The following is an 18,894-nucleotide window of genomic DNA, read 5'->3' as shown; positions in this document are numbered from 1 at the left end:
TAACTCTTCCATGTATTAGGTCTATGACCTCAGCAAGTTGATGAACTTTTCTAAATCTTAGTCGCTTCATTTGTAAAATGTAGATAATAATAGTATCTTACTTTAAAAATTGTTGTGAAAATGAAAATCAAATGAGATAATACACTCTTGGCATGGTGCCTGGCTCATGGCAACGATAACATAGGAAATTTTCGATATTAGCTAAAAATTTAGGTTATGATATACATTAACATTCACCATTGTGAGCCAAAAAAAAAGCCTAGTTCTGAATTTTGACTTCTTTCAAAATTTAATTAGATTTTGAAGGAATTATTTGTAAAACACCTGAATCTGGAATTATATAAATAGATATTTTTTCTTTTACTCTATTGTGACCAGGTGTCCACAGCAAGATTGACGGAGAAAAGCAATCACTAATTGGGGTGCAGGTGGTGAAAGTCTTTTCTAAAGGTGTGTGTGTGTGTATGTCTGTGTGTGTGTGTTTAGGTAGATTCTTTAAATTTATATTGAACTTAAATGTGAAGATCGAGTGCATTAGCTGTACAAAATATTTAATGAGGGAGCTAATTTCTGCCCTCAGTGATTCTGCAGCCCCGCTCATATGCATCATATCGCGGTTATTTCTTGTTTGGTGAATGATAAAGGAGGCGCTATGGGGCCCATGAATAACCTGAATATGTGGTCATCCTCTCAGATTTGGCCCTTACTGTGACCTCACCACTGTGTCTGGCTTTGGGTTTAAAATTAACTTCAAATTAATTCGCTGTTTCACATTTACTTTGGCGTCTGCCCAGCCTATTTCTAAGTTTATTTTTAATCTTTTGTTTTCATCTTTGGGGGTGGGGGAAAGCAATAGCAATAAAACAAAATTCAAGAGCCCATGAAGCAAGAGCCTGGGATTGGCAAGGGTGAGCTGGGGAGACCCTCCTCTATATACATCGTTTCTCTTCTGCATCACCCAGAAACACGAACCAGACTCTTAAAGCTATGCTGGAAAGAATGCAGTCGCAGACTCAGTCCTAAAACACGTGTTTCCTGACTGTGGTCCAGGCATTGGTTTTTTGTTCTTTATTATGGGTACAGATGAATCCGGAAGCAGAGACTGAGTTGGGGGAATGGGATTTATTAATAACCAGAGAGGAGCATGTGGGCTGGATGTATATTCTCTGGTATCTTGAAGCAGTTGAGAACTACTGATGCTACTGTAGGGTCCTTCAGTGCAGTCCTGGATCATTCTCTAACCTCTTTCCACACACCATAGTTCCCTAAACTCTGCTGTATTTCTGTTCCTAATTTTAATAAGATAAATTTTGAGTTATTATTTAAAAAATGAGACAAATTTATTATACAAGGTGGTAGTGCTTTATTTTATTTCAGTTTTTTGGGGGGCTGCATTGCATCTTCATTGCTGCTTGGGTTTTCCTCTAGTTGTGGTGAGCAGGGACTACTCTTCGTTGCGGTGCACAGGCTTCTTGTTGAGGTGGCAGCTCTTGTTGCGGAGCACTGGCTCTAGGCATGTGGGCTTCAGTAGTTGTGGCATGTGGGTTCAGTAGTTGTGGCACACGGGCTCAGTTGCTCTGAGACATGTGGGATCTTCTCAGACCAGGGATCGAACCTGTGTCCCCTGCATTGGGAGGTGGATTCTTAAGTTGATAGTGCTTTAAATTGATTGACTGTAGTGGACAGCATTAGAAAGAATAATTGAAAAAAATAGTACTTTCTAATGCACTGATATCTGTATAAACTGTTTAGCTCAAAGATAACATTGGGCTTATAGCCATACATGCTTATGCATATGTGATTTGGACATCAGAGATCATAATGTGCGTTGATGTTTATCTCCTGCCTGTTTTTCCCTTGGTGTTCTAGCGTGACTCTGACTCTCTACCATTACACATTCTTTTAAAATACTGAATCTAAGTCTTTCATAATAATAGATCCTGATCTTTTAATGTTGATAACCATGCTGGAAAAAAAACCAAAAACAAAACCCTTCAACATTGTTGACTTCATATCAAAGCATCTTAGTTTTCTTGCCAGATTAATGAAGGAATACTTATTTTGTTTAAAAACATTACATATGCTTTTATTTAATATATTAAAATGTTACATATGCATAGCACAGGAGGACAGTTACTGTCCGGTGCAGTGTCTCCCACTGTGCTCAGCAGAACGTTAGTTTTGTTGGTAAGTGGCAGAATGTGACTTAAAGCCAAATAAGATTCGGAAATTCCAATCTGAATTGAACAGACTCCCCACTGTATAACTCCCAGGACTTTACAGAACTATAATCGCTAACATACATTGTGGATCTTTTGAAGAAGGGGTATAAAGTAGACAGTGTCCACTAAACTTATTTTGACCGAGGAACCTCCTTACATTTCTTTATTTGAAGCTAATATCGTGGAAAGAACATAGAGAACATTCTTGAATTTCTTGTCATCTGTGCTTAAGTAGTTACCATAGTAAAATTCCAGGTAGAGCTTAGCTAATTTTCGGGTGAGCATAGGAAGAATGTCTAGAAATAATGGTTTATTCAAAAAAAAGTTCCTACAGCCGAAGATTTCTAAGCCTGTTACCTACCCAAATTATGAAGGAATTCTGTGTTACTTTTTTTTTTTCCTTCATACATAAAACTTTTCTCATCCTAGGAGTCAGGAAAAAGTGGTTTAACCTATTCCACTGTCAGAAGTTGCTTTCCGGTTTTAAAATACTCTCCGTTTAAAACAGGACCAGTTTTCTTTGAAAAACTTCAGTGTACTTAACAAAAGAGAAAAATGATTCCAACCTGTGTATGTATAATTTCCCTTTTCTTAGATGGGAAAATGATGCTAAGTTGCTTACATTAAACGTTTAGCAATAACTAGAGGAGTATCTAAACCAAATTTCCTGTCATTAGTGTGTATTCATTACACAGTGTGAAAGATATTCATCAGTAGTGTTTATTAACTTAAATGAACTTTTAAAAAATACAAGGGTGAGTCAAAACTTATCCACACTCTGGCTGTAGAATTTATTTAAATTAACTTTTAGGAAAGACAAATACATTGTTTTTCAACATAATCTCCTTACTTTTCAATACACTTTGTGCATCTGTCAACAAGCTTTCGTATTCCCTCATTAAGAATGTTTTAGGCTGAGCTGCAAGCCACGGATGCACCGCTGTCTTCACTTCTTCATCAGAAGTGAATCTTCATCCTCGTAGGGCTGCTTTCAGGGGACCAAACAGGTGAAAATCTGATGGAGCAAGATGAGGGCTATAGGGAGGATGTTTTAACACCTCAAAACGAAGTTTGTACAGTGTCGACAATGTGAGCAGAAGTGTGTGGATGTGCATTGTCATGCAAGATCACAGCGCCCTTGGATAGCAGTCCTCTGCATTTAATCCGAAGTTTAGTCTTCAGCTCTTCAATAAGCATCTCACTGTAATGAGCACTATAGATTGTTGAACCTTTTTCCTGATAAACAACCAGTACTGGCCCTTGAGAATCCCAGGAAACTTGTAAGCATCAATTTTCCAGCTGATGGTTGACTTTTTTTTTTTTAAGCTCTTTATTGGAATATAATTGCTTTACACTCTTGTACCAGCTTATGAGGTACACCAAAGTGAATCAGCTGTATTTTTACACATATCCCCATATCCCCTCCCTCCCACGACTCCCCCCGACCCTCCCCGTCCCAGCCCTCCAAGGCATCACCCATCATCGAGTTGATCTCCCTTTGTTATGCAGCAACTTCCCACTAGCTAGCTATTTTACAGTTGGTAGTATATATATGTCTGCGCTACTCTCTCACTTCATCCCAGCTTCCTCTTTGCCCCTCACCTCCCAACCCCATGTCCTCCAGTCATTCTCTGCATCTGCATCCTTATTCTTGCCCTGTCACTGGGTTCATCAGTTCCATTTTTTTTTATAGATTCCATATATATGAGTTAGCATACAATATTTGTCTTTCTCTTTCTGGCTTACTTCACTCTGTATGACAGACTCTAGGTCTATCTACCTCGTTGCATGTAGCTACATTTCATTCCTCTTTATGGCTGAGTAATATTCCATTGTATATATATGCCACATCTTCTTTATCCATTCATCTGTTGATGGGCATTTAGGTTGCTTCCATGTCCTGGCTATTGTAAATAGTGCTGCAGTGAACATTATGGTACATGTTTCTTTTTGGATTATGGTTTTCTCTGGGTATATGCCCAGTAATGGGATTACTGGATCATATGGTAGTTCTATTTTTAGTTTTTTAAGGAACCTCCAAACTGTTTTCCATAGTGGCTGTACCAACTTACATTCCCACCAACAGTGCAGGAGAGTTCCGTTTTCTCCACACTCTCTCCAACATTTATTGTTTCTAGATTTTTTGATGATGGTCATTCTGACTGGTGTGAGGTGATACCTCATTGTGACTGTGACTTGCATTTCTCTAATGATTAGTGATGTTGAGCATCTTTTCATGTGTTTGTTGGCCATCTGTATGTCTTCTTTGGAGAAATGTCTTTTGAACTTTTTCCTGGTCGGCAATTGAGGATGTTTCTATTCCATACTCTGCCGTTTACTCTCAGGCTCATAGTGATGAATCCATGTCTCGTCACCAGTAATGATTCTCTTGAAGAAACTTTAACCTTCCTTAAAGTATCGGTCCAAATTTTGTTTGTAGATATCTAAACGCTTCTGTTTATGCTCTTCTGTGAGTTCTTTCCGTACCCATCTTGCACAAACTTTTTGAAACCTAAGTCAGTCAGGGATTGCTTCATTTTGAGGTGTTAAAGCACCCTCCCTATAGTCCTGCTCTTGCTCCATCAGACTTTCACCTCTGGTCGCCTGAAAGCAGCCCTACGAGGACGAAGACTGAGCTCACAGCTCAGCCTAAAACATTTTTAATGAGGGAATATGAAAGCTTGTTGACAGATGGACAAAGTGTATTGAAAAGCAAGGAGATAATGTCTAAAAATGATGTATTTGTCTTTTCTAAAATAAATTAGAATTAAAATAAAATTAAACAAAATTAAATTAAATTAAAATAAATTCTACAGCCAGAGTGCGGATAATTTTTGACTCACCTTCATAGGTACTAAAATAAGCAAAGATCTCTGGCCTCTTGGAACTTATATACAGAGCAACACTCAACTTACTTTTAATTCCCTTTCATTGCCTGTGTGCATTTGCTGATTCCTTGTGATTTTTATGCCTTACCTGGTAGGTACTCATTGGACTGTTGATCTCAGATGGATGGGACCTTTTAAGCTGCTTCCTTTGGTACCCTAGGGATGAGAAAGTGGTACCTTAGTGGTTTGCAAGTTACTCACCAGTGTTGTAAGCAAGAACTGTTGAATACGATGGCACAAATTTATGCTCCCAGTCACCTTGCCTATTTTATATATATATATATACACACACATACATATACATATATATGTTATGTATCAGATATGACATTTGTTAAATATCGTATTTTAAATATGATATTTAACACACAGATACATGTGTATTTAAAAATATGTGTGTGCGCTCACATGTGTGTGTGTATAAAACCATTATAAGCTCTCAATATCCTTCATGGGAATTGTTTTAATCTTGTATTTAGCTTGGCCATCTTTAAAGAAATGAGCAAAAACTTTGCCTAATACACTTGGTTAAACAATGCTGTGAAGACAGCATTCTTATTGAATTGTCATGGAATGCATCCGTTAGAGTCACCGTGTTATACATGCATGTTAATTTACCAAATGGATTTGCAGTGACTGACACAGATTTCTTATGGGAGGACTGAGACAGCTGTGTTAGCCAGTTACATGGCTGGATTGAGGTAATAATTGAGATTTTCTTTACAGTTGAATAACAAATTGGAAAACAGTGTAACATCGATAAATTAAAACTACCTTTAATATACAAAGATTTTTTTGGCAAATGCTGGGAAGAAAGTCAGAGGCATTCCTACAGAGCACAGCACTCATTATTTTTGTTATAAGTAGAAATCTAATTTACATACAAATAAAATGTCAATTCCCATCATAACCATCAAGATAAAGAGATGCACGTATACTTTTACATGAGCTATTCTTTTTGAATTTAAGTGCTGTGTTTGGCTCTTTGCCTGTGGACCAGTTGAAATAGTCTCCGTTTAACAAAGAAGAAAGGATAAAGTTGAGCCTGGGCCATGCACACATGCGAAATCTGATTGGCCTGTTGGAATCAACAGTTGTCATTGTAGATTATTTTAATTGTTTTCCTTGGAGAGGAAAACAGAAGAAAAAAAATGACATATGTATGGGCAATGAATGGTAACGTTTTTTAATTTGCTTAGTAAAATGGTGATCTTATTCAAATCAGAGTTTTTAATACATTTGCCTCTTAGCTGTTATGAGGGGAAACATAATGCCCCTTTCTCTTTGATTTTCCCTAATGTACACTTACTCTGTTTTAGTTATTCCATTTAGTGAAGTAGGCACAGGCTTCATTTTTTCAGATGTATCCTACAGTTTCATTTAGACTTCTAGTGTAAAGCCTTTAAAGGCAACCCCCCCCCAATTAATTTTTTTATAAAGGTAAATATTTAATGAAATTCTTTCTCTGAGATGTATATGGATACATGGATACTCATTTTGGCAAATATGACATTATTACTTATTTACCAGACTATCTCCTTTTACCTAGACTAGTACATTTGAAATGAGATATTGAAGATATTGAGAGCATAGCATGGTGAAATAAAAGCCTAATAAAATGTGTTTGGGCCAGGATCAAAACTCTTTGAAATCGGATATCTAAATAGTGTGCATTTTATCTCAGCAAGGCTCGGGTTAGTTCTAGTGTCCAGATGACTATTAATGGGCTTTGTGCTCTGAAGCATATGTTAATAGAAGCGATCATTATGGATTAATTTGATGTGAATTAATAAGAGATTTATTTGATGGGAGTTGTTTGAAGGTGATGACATTTAAATCTCAACAGGATTTAAGATGTCCAAAAATACCTTTAAAGATTCAGGAATAATCATTTCAGAGAGAGCAAATCACATGGACATGGATAGCGAAGAACAGGATCTGACATTGGGCTTGAAGTTTGAAGCAGTTTACAGAAAAAGCGATCTACCATTGAAGTATTGCCCTGGAATCTGAAGAAATAGAAAACATTTAAACTCCTTCAACAATTCTTGGGTTTGTGAATTGGATAAACAATGTTCTCTTGCATTTTATAGTTCACTTAAGCAATCTGATTTTGATCTGTATATATGGAGCAGACAGGATTCAAGTTTTTTTTTTTTTCCTAAACCAATGAGCAAACACATATGTTCTTTAAAAACTGAACTTTATATGTTGTTCATATGGAAGCTATCTAGTTTGCCATGAGCCCAAGATTCGACCTTCCTTTTATTTTGCTATCACTTGCTTAATTCTTTAAATTCTTTGTGGGGGACTTTTGATCAAAAGAAATAATTTTCTTTTTTTCTTCTTTCTCTTTAATTTTTTAAATAAAAGCTACATGAAATGTGTAATTAATAACTCAGTACTCTTGGGCTGTTGATACAAACAAGCCTGCAAGAAACATACATTAAGGAGAAGACTATGATATCTTTTCTGTTTGTGCTACGCTTTGATTTTAAACCCTTGAAAGTTTTATTATCTGGAAAAACAATAAGAAAATGTCATCTGGTATTATATATTATGATGATAAGAACTACTACTTATAATAAAAATCATACTCAGTGGAATTAGAGTTTGAGGTCAGATTACATAGTCTTGCTTCTCTATCTTTTAGTGCTGTTCAGGTTTTATATATATATAAAGATGTGTGTGTTTATATATGTGTGTGTGTGTATGTATATCGATTTACATACACACACATGTATATATGTATGTATATACACAGAGAGAGAAAAATTATCAGTTGAAAGTGCACCTAGTTGAAATTATTATTTGGAAAGGTACTCGAAAGTTTTAGTTTTTTTTTTAGAAAGAGGGGCTCCTTATAATTATTTCTTTACTTTTGAAAAATATCCTTCCTCTCTTAAAATGATAACAAATAATAGCACTGAAGTCCTCTTGCTGGATGTGTTTAGCATGTAGCTTTTGGTGGATATACATTTGTTGAGTGAATAAATGAAAGTTGGAGGAAATGGAAAACAGTGAATGGTAGGTGTCAGTGGTATTTATGCCACCCTTAGTTGTTGATGGCTTAATATTTTGTAGTCTTTCAAGGAAATTGGGTAAAGATTTTCCAAGGTAAAACTAAAGTGCTTAAGCTATTAACCAGAACCATCATAGAGTCTTAGAGGCAGAGTGCAGGTTAGAAATAATTTATTGTAATTCCCTCATTATACAGATAAGAAGAGAGGCTTTGAGACGGGAAGTGGCTTGCCCTTGATTACATCAGCAGGTGATTTGAATCAGGTTCAAAAAAAATGGATGTGTGATTTGTGTACCCTTCTACCTTCTTAGGTTTTGATTCTTTACTCTGTTTAGGGTCAAGATGCCACAAAGAACATAGAATTTATATCTCTTACCTTCAAGGAGTTTCTCATCTAATGGAAATAAATTCTCACCCTCATCTGCATTGGATGGTTGTGTGATCTCAGCTCTCTTTTTAAATTACTGTGATGAGTGAAGTGAGTCAGAAAGAGAAAAACAAATATTGTATATTAGCACATATGTGCGGAATATAGAAAAATGGTACAAATCAACCAGTTTGCAAAGCGGAAATAGAGACACAGATGTAGGAACAAACATATGGACACCAAGTGGGGAAAGCGGGGAGGGTTGGGGGCTAATAAATTGGGAGATTGGGATACCAAATTGTACACTCTAAATATGCAGTTTGTTATATGTGAACTGTATCTCAATAAAAGTTCTTAAAAAATTTTTAGAAAAAAGTTATTTTGCCACACTGGCAAAAAAAAAAAAAAATTAGTGTGACAATTAATTTCTTTGGTGGGATAATTCATTTGATTATCTATGCAAGGTTATTTGAGCAAGTGTATTTCATAAATGTATGTGTGTGTACATATTTATATGTGTACATATTTATGTATTCATATAGATGAAATAAAACTAAATAATAGTTTAAAATATTTGGGTAATAATAGAAAACTTAGATTCCTTTTGCTGTGAAGGTGCCATTCTGAGATAAGTCACAGTCGTTTATAGAAAAATTTTTTCTTGTATATTTAAACATTTTAATCCGTGAGATTAAAGTAGTTACCAGAATTATACTTTAAGCTGTAATGCTGGTTGTTTCCACTGCATAAACCTGTCTCAGTGATACTGTAACACAGAAATAGTGCAGTACCCTATTGCCTTTTTATGATAAACTTTTTTACTAAAAATGCAAAGAAAATTTTTAGATTTAAGTTTTAGTTTAGGAGCAAATTGAGATTTTTGCAAATGGAATGTCTTATATCTCAGTAATAAAAATTAATGCAGGTAGAGCTTTTTAAGGAAGCTAAGTCTATTTTGAACCTGCTTCACTGTCCTGGCACATGATATGCATTCATGTGTGTGTATAGGTGGAGGATGATGTAAACGTGGGAGTGCTCCCTGTTAGCCTCCGCTCCCCTAGCCAGCCCCCGGGTCGCTTTTTATCTTATAATTAAATACAGGACTGAAGTTTGCACTTTTGAGCCTCGTAGTGCTCATTTAGATTCTTCAACTCCTTCTTGTCCAGTTCACTTTTCGTTCATTTTTTTGCCCAGTTGTCTAAGTGGTTGTCTGTAGTGAACCAGCTGTAACTGGCATTTTGAACTTCCATGGCAGTCAGTGTGACGGATATTGCTGCATAATAGAATGAAAAAGTTTAGAGTTGCCAAAACTGATGACTAAGGCTCACTGATATGATTATACACACACACACACACACACACACACACACGTGTATGTATGTAGTACATGTTTAATTATATTATGACCATTAATGCAATATCTGCCTCAATAATTTCATTCAGATAATAAAAAATGATGATATAAGGGTGGTTGAATGCTGGTTCAATCATAACTTTACAATCTTATCTATCAAGAGTGAAAATATAAGACTGTTAAAAATAGCTAAAAAGATAACACATATAATAATATGAAATGTTTCTGTAACTTTTGGTAAGGAGTACTTGGATCTGATGCAGAATTCCTGATAGCATGGAAATAGCTCTTTCCTCAGCCTCATGGTATATATACACTGGTACCGTCAGTCTGGAGGAGACTGGTTATGGGTACCACTCCATGTCTTTAGCTGTGACCATGCAGCATTGGCAAGTGCACTTTGTATCTTTTCCAGAAGCAGGCCCCTCTGTGATTACTAATTAACATGTTTTATCCCCATCCCAGTGTAGGTAAGTATTGTGGTCCTTAAGGTTCAGGGGGAGTTCAAGGTTAACTAATTTTGCCAACATCACAGTCTGCTGTGAAAGTGACTTCTATAATCTTTTATATCATGTTCCTCCTTCTCCTGCTGCTTTATTAAAACCCAGGGGAGGGAGAAAATCTTGCTCAAGATTTACTCATGCTTTTATCAGGTGTCTTTCAAGGCGCCTGCGGTGCCAGCGTATTAATATATTTTAGGTGTGATCCATTAAAATATGTTTACATCATTTAGGAAGGAAAATTTTTTTTGTTTTGTTTTGCAGATGTACAGATCAGCTCTCAAAATGTCTTCTGTGTCTTCTGAGCGTCTTCTAAGACAATTGCATTAGCCCTCCTGCTAGTTGACTAATAGAATTAATAATTGTAAAAAAGCACTCTAAAGCCACATGCCTTATGAAGTCAATGCTGGGTATGATTTTACAAGTATGTGATCTATTTTTTCAAGTGAAAATGTTAACTGGAAAAGTTCTTGGCACACAGTACAACGTCATGCAATCTGTTATTTGTCTTAGAGATAATAACTTGAGGGTGGGTCTAGTCTTACGGTATCTAACTTATGAGTTGTTTGGGGAGTTTCTTCCACTTAAAAGTATTGCAAATGTGCTTATATTTACATAATATGTCATTCTGAAAAATTATGGCGATATAATTCCAGTAAAAATTATTTTTTCTCTAACTACTTCAAAGTGTAGTCAACTAAATTAACCACGATTTTTTTAAATAAACTGAAAAGAACATACCCCTTCCCCCCACAACAAAAAAAATAAAACCCAAATGACCTTTCTGATACTTCTTTGAAGTTTGAGCAGTTTAACATTCTTTGCGATGTACATTATTAAGGGCCCTATTCAGTGAGTCATATGGGTTGTAAAGGTCTGTTCTTGGGTGAAAGAAAGAACTGAAATTTGAAAGGATGATAATTTAATCAAATCATATTTTCACTCAGTCACTATAGATGCTGGCTGAGTAGTTTTTAAACTGTGACCCATTACTTTTCTTCATGATGATAAGAGATCAGCAAGATCCATTTTTTTTTATTTTGGAAAATACATTCATTTTGTTCAATTATTAACATTTATATTTGTTCATTTCTAAGTATTTTATCTTCATTCCCTTGCTATGTAAGATCTTGCTGTTTTTCTCATCACCTTGACCTTAATATATGGGCATGAACCATTTTCTTTTCATTTGAATGGAAGGATAGCCTTAATGATTGGATTATTTCATCCTCTTTTCTTCATGAATCCTGCCTTTCATGTATTAGAGTTTTATCTTTTCTATGTAGTCTTATTTATTTCATTTTGGTGCATCACCATTAGATTTTATTTATATGATGAAGGAAATGTTAAAATCCAGTGGAAAAACAAACAGGAAATTCTGGAGGGAAAGGCATGAAATGCTTTACCAAATCATCACATTTTTGTATGTAGGAATAACTGATTCTCTGTAAACTAGTATTTCCTTTTCTGTAGGCCAAGTTAAAACAGTATATTTTGTACTCAAACTCTTATATTTTAGGCTATAACTTATTTCTTAAGATTCCCTTTTATTCTTTTCTTTTTCCCTTTCCTTTTTAGTTTTCCCTTGGACTCCCAGTAAAATTGCCCTCCAACTCTTCCATGTGTTGGTACAAGTTCCCAAGTTCTGTCTCTTATGTCAGAGAAGTAGAGGTCTCCTAACATGTCAAGAGCAACAGATAAGACATTAAAATACAAGCATTAGAAGTTTTTAATGCAGACATTAAAAGTGTCCCATTCTTTTAACCATGGTTACTGGGCTTAGTTAATTTTAGCAGCCACTGGTAATGACACCAAGGTGAAGACCACACTGCATCCCTGGCCCCTGTGCCAAGCAGGTTCACATGCCTCATGACCATCACCTTCACTTGAAACTCCAGTCTTTCATCCTGTAAATGATTTTTCTTTTGGTTGTTGTTCTCCTTCCAAGTGGAAGATTCTGTGGATATTTGATGATTAACATTCCGGGCGTATGAGAAGAGCAGTGTACTCTCTTAAGTACAGTTATACTGTTTTTGACATTATTCAAGAAAGTGAATTTTTTACTCTATACCCGATTCCTTATCCTGAATCTAGTGTATTATCTTGGTTCAGTGATTCATATCATACAAATTTTGCTTGACCAGCTTTTCAGAGGCAAAGATTTACCCATATATCCCAAGCCATTGTGGGAAATTATAGATGAGAATGACTGAAACATGCTATTAATTTGAATTTTCTAAGGACATTCTGGATAATCATGGTGTAACTCACTCTGTTAAATCTGCCCTTGTGGTAGCGTCAGCTAGTGAAGAAAGCTTGGTTTATTAGTCAGTCACAGGTGGACTTTTCCAAGAGACAGTTGGGGTGATGACGTACAGAGCCCTTGCAGTTTTTCTGCTGGAGAATTAAGGAACACAGGCCATGAACGTCAGTTCTCCAGAAGCCTTTGTTACTGCATTGTTTTATCGACACGATGCAATTTGTTTCTTATCTCTTTTATACCCTTAGACTCCCCACGGTGTTCTTATGTGGACCTTAACTTGAAAGGCACAGTTGAGCTAGCATGTGAAGGTGAATCATAGGAAACTGCTAACAGTTTGCTATGTTGAGCTACAAAATGACAATGTCACATGGTTCAATTGAATATTTTACTTTAATCAGTTTCCAGTGTGCTCCTGATGATGGGATTGGTACTGTTTCCCCCACATTTTGCCTAGAAACCCCCTGGGCTTGGGTCGGTTCCCATCATACTGGATGGAGTCCTGGTAAAACCCAGCCTGGCCACTATGATGTGTACCAGGTCCCCCTTCTTTCAGGCAAGTCCCCCAAAGGGGGCTTAAAGTAATTTATCTGTACGGCAGAGATGAACCCTCCACTCCTGAAAGTAAAGGAGCCGTTTTCACTTTGTTTATAACATGCTCTTTCTGTCTTGACTATGAGGATATTTTGGTTGAAACTGTATTTATATCTTGGTTGCACAGTGTGTAACAATATCGAGTTTCACTTTATAGTTGTTTATATACACATATACATATCATATAAACACATAATATATATTCTATAAACATAAACATGTATATATTCTATAAACATAACGTGTATGTATTACACATAGTATATAACATGGATAAATATAGAAGCATTTATCTATCAGCTCTAACTGAAGAAAGAAACTGAGCAAAAAATGTAATTGTGAGGCAAGATTAATAGTTAGAATAGACCTAGTAATAAGAATTAATACCTTGCTAGTCATAAAACCATTTAAAAATAATAGATGAGCCGCCCTTTGTGACACAAATAATTCTAAATGTAAATTGTTGGCTTCAGTCTCAATTCTTTGCTATTTTTAAAACTGATCTTTTTTTCCTGGAGAAAATTTTTTATATGCCTTAAAAAGCCTTGAATAGACTAAGTTAAATGTTCTAGATTAGATTACAATTACATGCCTGCACATTTCAAATAACCCTGTATCTTCCTTTTCCTTGTATTTTTACAGATATGGTCCGGAAAAAGAACCCCCCTCTGAGAAACATTGCTAGTGAAGGCGAGGGCCAGACCCTGGAGCCTATCGGTACAGAAAGCAAGGGATCTGGGAAGAACAAAGAATTTTCTGCAGATCAGATGTCAGACAATACGGATCAGAGTGATGCTGCAGAACTAAATAATAAGGAGGAACATAGCTTGCATGTCCAAGATCCATCTTCTAGCAGTAAGAAGGACTTAAAAAGCTCAGTCCTGAGTGAGAAGGCTGGCTTCAATTATGAAAGCCCCAGTAAGGGAGGAAACCTTCCCTCCTATCCACATGATGAGGTGACAGAGAGAAATATGTTGGCTTTCTCATCTCCAGCTGCTGGTGGAGTCTGTGAGCCCTTGAAGTCTCCTCAAAGAGCAGACGCAGATGACCCTCAAGATATGGCCTGCACCCCATCAGGGGACTCATTGGAGACAAAGGAAGATCAGAAGATGTCACCAAAGGCTACGGAGGAAACAGGGCAAGCGCAGAGTGGTCAAGCCAATTGTCAAGGCTCAAGCCCAGTTTCAGTGGCCTCAAAAAACCCACAAGTGCCTTCAGATGGGGGTGTAAGACTGAATAAATCGAAAACCGACTTACTGGTAAATGACAACCCAGACCCGGCACCTCTGTCTCCAGAGCTTCAGGACTTTAAATGCAATATCTGTGGATATGGTTACTATGGCAACGACCCCACAGATCTGATTAAGCACTTCCGAAAATATCACTTAGGACTGCATAACCGCACCAGGCAGGATGCTGAACTGGACAGCAAAATCTTGGCCCTTCATAACATGGTGCAGTTCAGCCATTCCAAAGACTTCCAGAAAGTCAACCGTTCTGTGCTTTCTGGTGTGCTGCAGGATATCAATTCCTCAAGGCCTGTTTTACTAAATGGGACCTATGATGTACAGGTTCGTGCTTTGTATCGTGATCTCTTTGTACAGAAAAAGTTGTTAGTCAAGAAATGTGAATTTTTACGTGTTCAAATCAAGCTCCCAATACCAAAGGGGTAGCCTGCTCAATGGACGCACTTTGTAGCTGTTTTATCCAAATGTGTATTCAGAGTTATCTTTAGCCTCTCATCATGGAAAATAATCTCAACATTTCTTTTAGGCTGGGGAAAGTCTTCCCATGGAATTAGCTAGGCTTCGTATTTCATGGTAATTCGATGTTTTCGGGAGTCTTCCAAAAATGGCACTAATCTTTATGGTTCTACATGATAGTGATTCATGCTTTGTTCTAGTTTTAGATTATAAATCTTTTGCTATAGCCTTTCCTTCAGGGAGAGTCTTTCCTGTGTCTTGGATGATTTTACACTCTGCCAAATTGGACCAGATTTGGGTCACACTGATGGTTGCAGAGATGTACTACTGAAAAGGCAACATAGTTGCAAATAAAACTTTGGAAATAAAATTTTACATTGATTTAAAAAGAAGCCAATGTGATTGTAAGTACTAGGGACACCAGAATGACCTTGGTGTGGACCAATAAAGCATTCCTTCCTGAATTTAAGGAAAATCATAATTTATGAAAGCATTTAGTAGCAATTTAGATTTCTACTTTTATTAAAACTGGCATACCTTTTTGATCTACCCTTTCTGTATTAGTTTATGGCATATGTGAGATGAAAAGATATATACCATTTCAAATAGAATGAAATGCAGAATGGACTCTTAAATAATGTATTCATTTTGTTTTAGCAATTTTAGTGTAGTTGAAACTGATGATCATCTTGAGAAAGTGTATTAGTTTCTGTTATAGTCTGTAGATTTTTATTGTATTATTAGGCCAGGGATTTCAAAACATATTAGGTTTAATATTAACCTTCTTTAGGAATCATTAGAAGAAGTACCGGAGAACTAATGAAATTGCATCACAGTTATTTGACCGCCTCAATCCCTGAAAATATCAGTCATTTTTATCAACTCAGTAGCTACAGCACATTTGTTCTATACCTCTCTTTTGACCTAGTGCCAATTAAAAAAGGCAGGCAAAGGGGTTATAAATAACAGATAGTGAATATATTTTGCAATACTTGTAAGAAGGATCAGGAGAGGTATTTCCAAGTCCTTTAAAAATGTCAGGATGGCAGACTTATCACTTTAAGGAAGATATAAAGAACTCCTAAAAAGCCAGTTTCATCTTTGTAAAGCTCTCCAAATTCCATCTTACTTTGTGAATTTCCACAAATAGAATGATTTCTGTGGCGCAGCAAATTAAGCCAACATAGTTATTATGCATGAAAGCTACATGCTTTGAACTGCTGTCTTATTAGAGATCATTTCACTGTCTTATGTCAGATGCACTCTGCTGTCAAACTATGATTGGAAAGCAAATACGTGTTTTAGATAAAAGGGTTAGCAGTGAATAATGTCCGTATGTGACATGGTGTTTTATAATTAGCAAGGACTATGATGTTAATACCTGGATTTCCGGCCGGAGTTTCAGTTTGTTCACTCTGGGGACAGCTTCTGAGGGAAGCTGGTCTGGGCTGTCAGGAAGGCTCTGAAACGGAGATTACTAAGGGCCTATAGTTGGGAAGAATTCCGATTTTTAAACACACTTCCATTTCCCCCAAACAGTTATTTGTTAGGTTCCTAGTTATTTATAGTAAAGTTTATGTTTGGGTAGAACGAGCTGGACACTTTTCCTGGGCAGTGATTTTAGAAATAAAACAGATGTGGGAGCTATCTGAGTTTGAACTAATAGAACTGGAAATAAAACAGCTGATCTTAGACTCTGCTGTCTCCTGAATCCTTGCAGCAGCGACCAGTAAAGAAGACAGAAATGGTAGGAAATCGCATGCAGGGAGATAATCTTGTTAAAACCAGGGGGTTTTTTTGTGTGTTTTTTTTTAAAAGAGAAATAATATGGCTAAAAATAGCAAACAGCGATCTATGGAAAAAGTGAGTGATTCAAAGAAACAATTGGAGAGAGAAACAAGCCTAAAGAGAGTTAACTTTCTTCAGTTTGGGAAAAGCACACTAACTGTACTTTAGGCCACATGCTCATCTTGAATGCCTTACACACACACCAGATGTTGATGCAGAAACATGTCTGAAGATAAATAACGTATTAATATTTTTATGCTGAAATAAATATCAGACAGCTTCCCTATATGCATAAAAGCACATCTGAAATCCCCTTTTTTACCCACGTTTGTGTTGCTGAAATGCTGTTTGAGAGGTTCTTTCCTCGGCATGTGAACTGTGTGGAGACTAAAGAGCTGTGGGAAGTAAAATGCTGACTGTAGAATTTCTTTAATGCAGTTTTGTCAGAAATTGATAGCAAGTTAATGGCTTGTGTGTATTTTGATAAAAAGATGTTGGTAAATACGAGGATTACAGGCAAATAACATTCCATTCCAGGAATTATTGGTAACAATCTGTAATTTAAGCTAGTTGAAGTAATAGATGAGCGATTCATTAATCTTTTTCAATTAAACTTTTTTTTTTTTTTAACATTCAGGACAGTTGGTGGTTAATGATAGATTTATGGCATTTTAGGCCAAGAAAAAAGGAACAGAAGCCAGAAGTAGAGGATTTAAGAACTCTGTGGCTTTGATCTATATTTTGGTTTGACATGGATGGTTTTAAATAATTTGAACTGACTTGAGTGCAAACATGAGATACATGGTTGGGGAAAAAGAAGTAATTTAAACAAATTTTAAGATTTCTAGTTCCAAGTTCAGATTATTAGACAAATATTTGGCGTTAATAATTGAAGTTTAGATATGCTTGTACTGACAGTATCCACTTCCGTGTAAATTTTATTGCACATCATGAAGTCAAAGAATTACAAATTTGTAAAAATAGTGTCTTTGTACTACATAATTGACAAAGCCCTGGCCAGATAATGGAGGTCAGTTGAAAGGGTCATCATAAAATTAGGACAGTCGTTTCTGAGTCTGTTGAATTCAGATCCCCCACACCAACATGAGGTAGCATACCCAGCCCTGAAATCAGAAGAGATATCCATCTTTACCAAGAAAAAATAAGGAAAGATATAATGGCTAGCTTCGGACTCATTGACTTGACCCAGATGTTAGTTTCTCAATTATTAAATTTCCCCTGTTTGTTTTTATCAATTATTATGCTTACATTTTTTTAAATAATGGATGTGGCATGGTGGCTAAGACTTTCATGTAATTTTTACTACCTATATCCAGCTTTTGAGGCTCACATATAGACCAATAATAGGACAAGCGATTGAGTTCTTCAAAAAGTAGTTACAGCCTCTTTCTTTTTAATCGGCTTTATTATGCTTATATTTAAACCATCGCCAAATGGAGGCCTGTGTTGTTAACCGCGGACTTTGCTGTTTCATTAGGGCTTAATGTGCGGTGCATTAGGGTGTTTGCGTCATCTTTATGGGGGAGCTCTTAGCCCTCAGATCAGGTTATAAAAGTCGGAGTCTTGTCAAGTTGTGCTTCCCACGGGAAAGTGTTTAAGCTAGCCCAAGTTTATAAATGCTCACGATATATATGTTGCCTTTTCATATTAGGAAACCTTTCCTGTTATTCAGCATTATTCAGGCCTCTAAGGAGGGAGCTACAGGATTTTAGCCCTGAATGAAATTTTAAGGTTAACCGAAGAATCTCAGTGACTGTCTTGTGTTTGAGCTAGGAGCACTGCATTTCTGTTTTATAAATATTTTTTTTATTAGAGTTGCACAATACATCACGTTAGAAGAAGGAAGAACAGATTTTCGAGCTAGGAAGTCATCTTTTGTATTTGCATTTTCAACATACTTAACTCTATGAGCTTTCTAGAATCTTAACATGTGCCAGTACATTCATTTGAACAGAGAGTTACAATTTGGGGAAAAAAAGAAAAATCCAGAGAACGTTCATCTCATTTTGGTCTATTTTGACTTTTCTTGAATTTTAACCTCCAAATATTTATTTTTTGCCTTGCTGTTTCCTTTGATCTGGAGCAGGAGGGAAGTTGTAGATCTTAGCAGGTTCTGTTGCTTTGGTTTTCTGAGTTGAGGACAATTGCTCTTTAGAGAAACTGGTGAATGAGGCT

General features: G+C 36.3%; 1 protein-coding gene across 8 annotated transcripts in view; it reads left to right on the top strand.

The window, feature by feature from the left end:
• TRPS1 (transcriptional repressor GATA binding 1) overlaps positions 1-18,894 on the top strand; it is a 250,933-nt gene that overhangs the window by 34,809 nt on the left and 197,230 nt on the right. For 4 of the 8 annotated variants that reach the window (XR_009053706.1, XM_057734831.1, XM_057734829.1 and 1 more), the window contains 2 exons: positions 10,618-10,777; positions 13,850-14,778. Coding sequence is in view for 7 of the 8 variants with exons in the window: in XM_057734831.1 (XP_057590814.1) it covers positions 10,741-10,777; positions 13,850-14,778 (966 nt within the window). In the remaining variant the exon portion in view is untranslated. Of the gene's footprint in view, positions 1-8,327; positions 8,382-10,617; positions 10,778-13,849; positions 14,779-18,894 lie in introns of all 8 variants that reach the window. The other 4 variants (XM_057734836.1, XM_057734835.1, XM_057734833.1 and 1 more) reach the window with 3 other exon arrangements.

The sequence above is a fragment of the Hippopotamus amphibius genome, chromosome 5 (assembly GCF_030028045.1).
Source record: "Hippopotamus amphibius kiboko isolate mHipAmp2 chromosome 5, mHipAmp2.hap2, whole genome shotgun sequence".
Classification (NCBI taxonomy): domain Eukaryota; kingdom Metazoa; phylum Chordata; class Mammalia; order Artiodactyla; family Hippopotamidae; genus Hippopotamus; species Hippopotamus amphibius.
Note: the sequence above shows the minus strand (reverse complement) of the source record. Positions and strands in the feature narration are given on the sequence as shown.